Genomic DNA, 8,606 nt, shown 5'->3' on the forward strand with positions numbered 1-8,606 from the left:
ATTTTTCCTCGGGCTATGCATAAACATGGTTCTTTTAGGCAATTCGCCAGCCAACTTTGATGTTGGCATTGGCTGAATATGAATGCATGCTAAATTCTTCAACCCACTTTGTGGTTGTTTTACACATCAATGCTTCACCCAATGCATTACATCAACCAGACTTGCGTACTTAAGATCCACTTAAATAACGTCCAACTGCCACTTAAAATCAAAGACCTTTTATCCATCAGAGTAAACTGGAACAATCCAAGGGGTAATCTTGAAGATCCGAGTCCAATTGGTCTAGAACTAGATCAAGGAACCAGTTGTCCTTGCTTCTAGACTGATAGAATCACTATCAGCAAATCATCGATATAGTCTCTTTTGTATGGTATCCAAATTACATTTTTTTTGTTACAAAGGCATCTAAATCGTTAGTACTATCTACATCTAAATCGTAGTTACTCTTTTTTCTTTCAAAATTTGCTTATTTCCCAATGCAATTGGAAACACATAATATTTAAATATTTGTATGGTGCATATGAATACCTAAGAATGACTGGTGAGAGAACTATAATGAGTTATTGCAAATCACACGGATAAAGAACTCTACAGGGTGCACCCACCTCTCTATATAGACATATCCCAAGAAGCTATATCTATAGTTTTTCTAAAATAAAGGGTTAATGAGCATCTAAGCTTTCACATAACCAAGAATTCAGGATCAATATAATGTTAATGCAGAACCTAAGATGGCCTAGATCATTATTATTAGATTTGAAAGCAGAAATCAAGTGAAAAAGGGGTTACCGAGCATTGTTTTTGTGCCTTAACTAAAAAACTGTCATAAAACAAAACTGTAATGTGTTTTCAAAGGGTGGACACAAAAAGAAACATCACAATATAAGTCATGAAAAAAACAATTCCAAAAGAGAACAGACTCTTGAAACTAAGTGCAGATATAACCTACAATTGTATGGATCACTCATCTTCTCCAATTATGGTTCCCTTCTCGCTGACATAGATACCATCAAGGAACTTCCGTATATCCTTGTTCTTGACATGACATTTCTGCAAAATAAGGCAAAGAAGAATAATGAGTCACTGAATGATTTCTCTTTCCCTCCATGTGCAACGAAGTTTGGATGCAAGTGGAAAAAAGACAAACCTGGTTTATAAGGGCACAAGACCGCGACACAAGTTCAATATCATTTCCATCCAAAACTAACTCATCCTTCACTTTTTCGGATCGGGTAATGGAAACTCCATCAAGCATATCCACCTTTCTCACCTGATGCAACAATTATGAGCATGGTTCATAACAAATTTACAACACCGCATGGGCAATATCCTATCTAGTGCAAACCTACGCAATGAAATTTGAGCCAAGGACAAAATCTATGCATGCCGCTAGAAAAATGAATTAAAAACAATAGTAATTCCAACTTGTTTTTATCCCAGAAATAATCTTTTCAATAATAAGAAGAAAGTAAGCGAGAATCAGAGAATTGAAGAAACGTCCAGATTATCTAACACATACAAAACACTGCCACGGAGAGTTATAGTATGAACGACATATCACTTTCTTTTTTTACTATATTCATGAGCATCCAAGTTAACTCGTCATCTTTGAAAGATGGTCTCATTAATCAATGCCAAGGATTCTCTTGATATGATGATTTTAGTACTAAACCGAAATTTGAATTTCTAACAGAACTGGTAATGAGATTCGAACGGGTGTTGCCCAGAATAAACTGCAACTTATATGTATTGCTCCATAGATCTCCAATAAGAAATCATGTAACAAGGGAGTACCTATTTGTAAAACTAGTAATTCAAACATCAAACACGAGCACTAAAAACAATACAGGTAGAAATATATCAAAACCTGATAAAAAAAACTAAGGCACCATAAGGTTCGTTTTATCATGTAAAAGTCGTAACAGGAAGAAGACTACAACAAATAAAATATGCAGGTATCAAACAACAGCGCGAGTTTAGAAACAAGTAACAGCACAGGCCCACACGAGTATAAGAAGTAATGTAAATAATAGGAATTAAAAAATGGAATGAACGATGAACATTATAAGCAGAAAAAAAAAGGGCACCTTCTTTTCACCAAGAAAGTTACGAATCTCAATAGCCTTGCTGCCATTTGTGATGCTAGCATTGATGGGAAAGTGAGCATAGACGAAACGCATCTTGTAACGATAGCCCTTAGTGACACCTGTAATAAGGTTCTCAACATGGCTGAGAGCGGTTCGAATAGCAGCGGATGTCTTCCTGGACCCGAACCAGGCCTCGATGCGGAGCTTCTTCTTGCCGGTAGCGTCGTCAGTTATAAGTTGAAAGTCGAGATTAAGGTGCTTAAAGTTGCGAACAAGCTTACCACGAGGGCCTTCGACCTCGATGATCTTGGCATGCACCTTGATTTTGACTCCATCTGGGATATCCATAGACTCGGATGAAAGAATGGTCTTCATTTTTTACTCTCAAGTTTGAAAAGAGACTCAGGGAAGCAAGCGGCGGCAGAAAACCACAGGAAGGCTGCGGCAGGAGGCGGAGGAAAGCTGAGAAACGACTTATATACAGAGAAAACAGATGCCGAATAAAAATTAAATAGAAAAATAACCCTAGAGGAAAGGCCCTAAATGGATCTACATTTGGGCTTGGGCCCATACAATTTCTCTTGGTTTAAAGGGTGATTGTTAGTTGAAATGGCAAATTTGGAAGTAGCATTTGGAAATAAGATTTAAATAGAAGGTTTACTTTTTGATAAATGTTAAATTTTTATTTAAATTGATAAAATAGAAAAATCGGAAAATATAGATAAATAATTGCTGAGACAATGTCTTAAATGTCCTTACCTAACTGAAAAAAATAAATCATAAATACAATTATTCAAGAAACCATAAATACCCTATAATTAAAATCAAACTGCAAACATACAATTAACACCTATCAACATCCTAATTTCCTCCAAAATCCGAAAATTAACGGTAAATTCTTCCATTAGTTGTAGAAACCATTGGAATTTCTAGCTTCGTCCCTTTCAAACCCTTCAAAGTTTTCATATTTTGATTTTCTTCTTGCCGGCTCCTCTGACCGGAGACTTTAGGTTTTTCTTCTTGTTGGAACTTCTAACTAAAGACTCACGTGTCGAACAATCAACTGAAAACCCCAAGAAGAACCACTATTGAAAAGTAGAACATGTCACTCCTCGCCCCATATACGCTCTTACTTGTCCTGCGAGACACAGCACAACTTGAGTATCATTGATGCGATTAGACGCCAAAGACACTCATTTTTAAAATCCTTAAGCTTTGCTTATTTACCTAGTCACTTTAACTTAACTTAAGAAATTATACTTTAGGCGATATAAACAATTTCAAAAATAGAAATAAATCAACTCAAAGTTTTATTAATCTTTGTCCAAATGCTTACCACAGTTATACAAACATAAACAAAAATACAACAATATAAACGCTTTGGCAGCCTTCTCGCCTAGCAAGGCCTTCAACCTTTTTCACTTGGCCTTAATGCCTATTTCCTGGAAGATGAATTTTAAAAACTTAAGTTTACAAGACTCAGTGAGGTTGTAATAAATCATTTTCGCAATACCTTTCTCAATATCAATTCACACACATTATCTTTTCATAAAAACATAACAACTTCATAAATGAACATTTTATTTTGCGTAACACGCATTAGTTACTAGCATCCCCTTCGCAAAGAATCTCAAATCTATGTGGTTGAGCTCATCGGTCTAGTTCATGAACTAACCAGACTCAAGCCCACTAGAGAACTCTATAAATAGAGAAATTATCCTCGAGTTAAAAAAATTTTACTCTAAAAAGTTTAAAGAGAATTTTTTCAAGAGCTAGAAGACTCTCTAACTCTGTAAGTCGATCATCCTCGAAAATGAAAGTTTCTTTAAAGATACAAAGTTTCTTTCAAGACTCCAACTTCAATAATATCACGTGTTTCGATTATTCTAAATCAAGTTTAGACATTCAACTGAGAAAGAATCAAATGATCGAACTACGTCACATCAAATCAACAAAAATACAATGTTAACTCAAGTTTAATTCCACGAATCAAATTTCTTTGAAAATCTAGTGCGAACAGGGGGAGACAACAAAAAAAACAATATATTTGAATTGTGAAAGGTAATTAATTACAGAGAATACAAAATTCATATACACTTAAGACAAATGCTATAATAATTTTAAAAAAAAAAGTTATATTAAAATGCACCTATAATTAGTAGTATTTATTATTAATTAGAAGAAGTAAAAAAATTCATAGTTTCTAGTCCATATCTTCTTCAAAAGGAAGGCACAATCCCATACCCAGCATCCGGCATCAAGGGGTTGGAGTATTTCCTGTCCAATTGGACCTCAACATCAGTTCTCTTAGCGAACCGGCCCTTGATTCTGGGCCGGGTCTCGGCGTAGGCCTTTCTTGAGGCGTATCTGATGGTCTTCTCGAACTTTCTTGTCTTTTTCTTCTCTCTGTACCTTAGAACTCGGGCTTCTCTGTCCATTGGACTCAGTTGGGCCGCCGGCATTTGACTCGCCGCCGCCGGCTCCGCCGCTATCATGCCGGAGAAGAGATCGATTGTTCCTTTTGGTGGCCTCATGTTGGAGATTGATATGTCGCTCATTATTGTTGCTGTTGATTCCGGTACCACTCCCACCTCCATCGAGGAGACCGATATCTTATATTTACAACAAAAACAAATAATTTCAACCTTTTGTGCAAATTTCATAACTCAATTTTACTTAATCTAATTTTAAAAAATTAGAGAATTTTTTATGGATAAGAAAAATTGAAACTATTTTTTAAAATGGTGTTTTTTCAAAAATAAAACAAATTTGTAAAATATTTACACCCTTTAGAAGAACAATTTTGATAACATGAAAACGACCAAAACTACCCTAGTCAATATACAATTAATCGACCACAGGCGTGCGAGTAATTTTCTTCTAGACGATCATGTACTATAATCTAAATGAATGATCTATGATCATCTAGATCATAATACATGATCGTGTAGTTCATTTTAAATGATGGAAAAAAATTTAATTTAAACAATCAGAATAGATGGCAAAAAAGCTTCAGACATAAACGATCTTATAAAATAATCTAAACAATCATCAGATCCATATACATGATCGTTTACCATAACTACACGATCGTTTATAATCTTGTAGTGAAATAAAATACTTTACAAATCGTATTAACCATGGTAAACGATAGTGATAAATGATCATGTTGATTATGGTAAATGATCGTGTAGTTCATGATATATGATCGTTAAAAACTTTAAATCTAACAATCATACCATGGTAAACGATCGTATTGGTTATGGTAAGAGATTGTGTAGTCTAATGTAAACGATCATTTGTGAAAAAACTTTAAATCTAACATTCTTGTTGATAGTTTAAAACAAAATTTCAATAATCTTAATATTCTCGAATATGTATAAGATGAAAAAGAATATTGAAACAATCGTGAAATAACTTCAAAACATTTTGTCGAAAATGATAAAGATAAAATAATGAAAGATTTAAATACAAGAATTGATATTAAACAAATCGAAAAAAAAAAAGAAAAGTTAAGAATCGTTTTCAATATTCAAAAACAAATCTTGAATTGTCCGACTTTCGTTTTATATTTGTATATTAACCTTAAAAGAAAATATAGCAAAATAGTTTCAATTAATTATCTCAAAGTTTTTTAAGTCTCATTTAATATGCTTAAGTTGAAAAAGAAATCATAAAATAAGAATGATTATGTACTTCATACGTGGCCAAATCATTTCATTCTTGGGTTGTTAGAAAATTCAGTAGAAGTAGTTGAATTTTTTACCAAAATGAAAAACAAAAACAAAATTGTTAGATTTAGTTGGATAACTATTTTGGTAATAATCTGTTTTTTTTTTTTTAAATAAGGATACGAGAATTTGATTGGAGCTCTCAATTTCTGGATTTGGAAAAGTTAAATAAAAATTTGAAAACTATAAATTTTATTTTAACTAAAACAAACTAGTGCAAACACTAAAACGATTAAAAAAAATTATAAATATAGCAAAATTTTATATTATATATAGAATAGACACTTATATACTTTTGTACTTGTTTATCAATATCAACAGAAGTTTATAAATATTTATTAATATAGATTTAAAATTTTTATATATTTTGATTTATTTCACTATATTTAAAAACAAATTTAAAATTAGCTCATATTTAGGCTCATTTAAGCTCATTTAAGGGTGATTCAAATAATGTTCTAAAAAATTGATAGAAAATATGTTTAGTTTTTAAAATAAAAAAATATATTACAAAAAATCTTAAATTTTAGTTTTTTTATTTTTAATGCTTGTATTGCTTACTATAAACACTAATTATCTCCACTCGTAATATATTATTTACCAAAAAGAAAAGAAACTGTTGATGGGTACTGAACTTTTCTTACCAAAAAGAAAAAAAAAAAAAAACTAGAATAAAAAGTAAAAATTGAAAATTTTAAAAGATTATAGAACCAAACCAAATAAGAATTTAGAATCTAAGCCTTTTGCATATTCAAAAGAAACCAAATTAAAAGAAAATTTTTCCAAATAGTTCAAAACAAATGATCAAACATAGAAAATTCCCAACCTTATATTTTAAAACTAAATTTAGAAACAAAAGAATAATGAGAGAGTTAAGGAGGAAGAGTGTTTACAGCATGGGTGAGGAAGCCATTGTAGGAGAAAGAAGGTTTTGAAGAAGTGTGAAAGAATTCAGAAGCATCAACAAGCCCTCCATAGCTTTGCTCCAACAATATCTCATGATTTTGTTGTTGCTGTTCGTGATGATGATGATGAAGATGATGATCGTGATTCTTATTCCCTTCAAATTGATCGATAGGCACAACACTGTCTCCTCCTCCACCATAATTGTTGTTCTTCAATGTTTCAAATTCATCATCATCTTCTTCATTATTCCCATTGAACTCCACAAATTTCAAATACTCATCATCCTCTTCATCTTCCCCACTCAACAAAAACATTCCATTGTTATTGTTGTTGTTATTGTTTTTGTTGTCGTTGTTCTTTCCTGGATTCATCAGCAACCAAGAAGCCGCCTCTTCCTCATCTTCCTCTTCTACGCTACGAAACATGGCTCCACCCCTGCTGATCGGCACCCGTTGGTGCCGTCGAGCCAAGGGGTTTGCCGAGTGGATCTCTGCATCGCACGCCGCACATAGTGATGCCGCGTCTGCTTTGCAGATGAATTCTGCTGGACATCTCTCACATGCCTCGCAAATTACGGCGCCCCATCCATTGCCGCCACTCCCACGGTACTCGTCTTCTGTCTTCAACATATTACTATTTTATCTGTATGAGTTATATATATATGTATATATATATATATATTCTTTCTTGATTTTGTGATGGTTTTGAGGGGGAGAGTGAGAGAGAGAGAGGGGGGGAGGGATTGCTAACTGTAGCTAAAGGGAGAGAAGTTGGAGTGAAGGGGTTAGAATCCATGTTTCGCCACGTGGCAATTATTTAGTGGCTTTAAAAAGGTAATGCATTATCTTATGGCTACCGATGACTCCGGTGGGACCCGGTTTTGAGTTGGATGTTTCGTTGCAGGCCTACTCTCAATTTTATATTTCATTTTCCTATATTTTGAATTAAAAATGTGTGGGTATTTTCAAACCCTAAATTAAGTTTTAAGGGTGACTAAGATTGCAGGTTCAAATTAGAATGTTGATAATTATGATATTGTATTTAAAGTATATAGTTGTTTATATTAAAATTATAAGACATTAAAGGGGAAAAAATCTAGAAAGGTTGGGTTTAATTGATAAATGTATCCATTCTAACACATAAATAATTCTTTTAAAATAGTAACAAATTAAATATATATCCAAATATTGGTTACAACTTGTGGAAATATGGTAAAAAAACAAATTGAAACAAAATGAAGTTAAAGGTTCAAAATGGAGTTGGCCTTTGAAAAGTTACATATCAGAGAGAGAGATAAAATTGAAGACAGTTGAATAAAGAACAAAATAATCTTTTTACCACCTAGAGTCGAACTCAAAATCTCAAAACTAAGAATTATGTTTGGAACAGTATATTTATTTCTAATAAAATATTAGATTTGTAGTAAGGTACAATTTTTTTAGGGTAAAATAGTAATAGTTTTATGTTAAAATTAAAATTAGTGTATTTAAGTTACTTAACGCCAACTTTTATTAAGTAAATGTGCTGAATAGTTTAGGTATGTGAATTTTGGAAAGAAAAATAGGCTTTGTGTTTTGTTTTCTTTTTTCTTTTGTTGTTTCTTAGAGAATGAATTTTAATAACTTTAACTATGTGTATGCTAGTGTTAATGTGAGTATATATATGTGTTGAAAGTGAGTACATGTCAAACAAATATTTATTATACTCGAAGCACTAAAATATGATAGATATGTATAACTAAATTTTATAATTTATAAATAAAATTTACTACTACTTTACCTTTACCTCTAAAACACACAGAAGTTAACAACAATTATTTTGGAAACTATAGTAAGTTCAAACAGAACCTAAGCTGAATATAAAATTTAATGTGTATAGATTT

General features: G+C 32.4%; 2 protein-coding genes across 2 annotated transcripts; both read right to left on the reverse strand.

The window, feature by feature from the left end:
- Positions 1–709: 709 nt before the first annotated feature.
- On the reverse strand, positions 710–2,580 carry LOC101209916 (60S ribosomal protein L9). Its single transcript, XM_004137097.3, has 3 exons — positions 2,088–2,580; positions 1,148–1,270; positions 710–1,050 (listed from the first exon to the last, which is right to left on the reverse strand). The coding sequence occupies exons 1-3, from the start codon at positions 2,460–2,462 to the stop codon at positions 961–963; spliced, it is 588 nt and encodes a 195-aa protein (XP_004137145.1). The 5' UTR covers positions 2,463–2,580; the 3' UTR covers positions 710–960.
- A 1,530-nt stretch (positions 2,581–4,110) lies between these two features.
- LOC101219152 (zinc finger protein CONSTANS-LIKE 2) lies at positions 4,111–7,456 on the reverse strand. The gene is made up of 2 exons (XM_004137215.3): positions 6,712–7,456; positions 4,111–4,699 (listed from the first exon to the last, which is right to left on the reverse strand). Exons 1-2 carry the CDS (start codon positions 7,351–7,353, stop codon positions 4,307–4,309), a joined length of 1,035 nt encoding a protein of 344 aa, XP_004137263.1. The 5' UTR covers positions 7,354–7,456; the 3' UTR covers positions 4,111–4,306.
- Between the last annotated feature and the right edge of the window lie 1,150 nt (positions 7,457–8,606).

This window comes from Cucumis sativus, chromosome 4, assembly GCF_000004075.3.
Source record: "Cucumis sativus cultivar 9930 chromosome 4, Cucumber_9930_V3, whole genome shotgun sequence".
Classification (NCBI taxonomy): Eukaryota; Viridiplantae; Streptophyta; class Magnoliopsida; order Cucurbitales; family Cucurbitaceae; genus Cucumis; species Cucumis sativus.

What these genes read in the sequence shown, in the direction of transcription:
- LOC101209916 (XM_004137097.3), bottom strand. Translation starts at nt 2,462, where the DNA reads ATGAAGACCATTCTTTCATCCGAGTCTATGGATATCCCAGATGGAGTC. An exon ending in ACTTTCTTGGTGAAAAGAAG is followed by an intron (nt 1,271 to 2,087) that starts GTGCCCTTTTTT and finishes TTGTTGCATCAG; the next exon opens with GTGAGAAAGGTGGATATGCT. An exon ending in CTTGTGCCCTTATAAACCAG is followed by an intron (nt 1,051 to 1,147) that starts GTTTGTCTTTTT and finishes CTTATTTTGCAG; the next exon opens with AAATGTCATGTCAAGAACAA.
- LOC101219152 (XM_004137215.3), bottom strand. Translation starts at nt 7,353, where the DNA reads ATGTTGAAGACAGAAGACGAGTACCGTGGGAGTGGCGGCAATGGATGG. An exon ending in ATGGCTTCCTCACCCATGCT is followed by an intron (nt 4,700 to 6,711) that starts GTAAACACTCTT and finishes TGTAAATATAAG; the next exon opens with ATATCGGTCTCCTCGATGGA.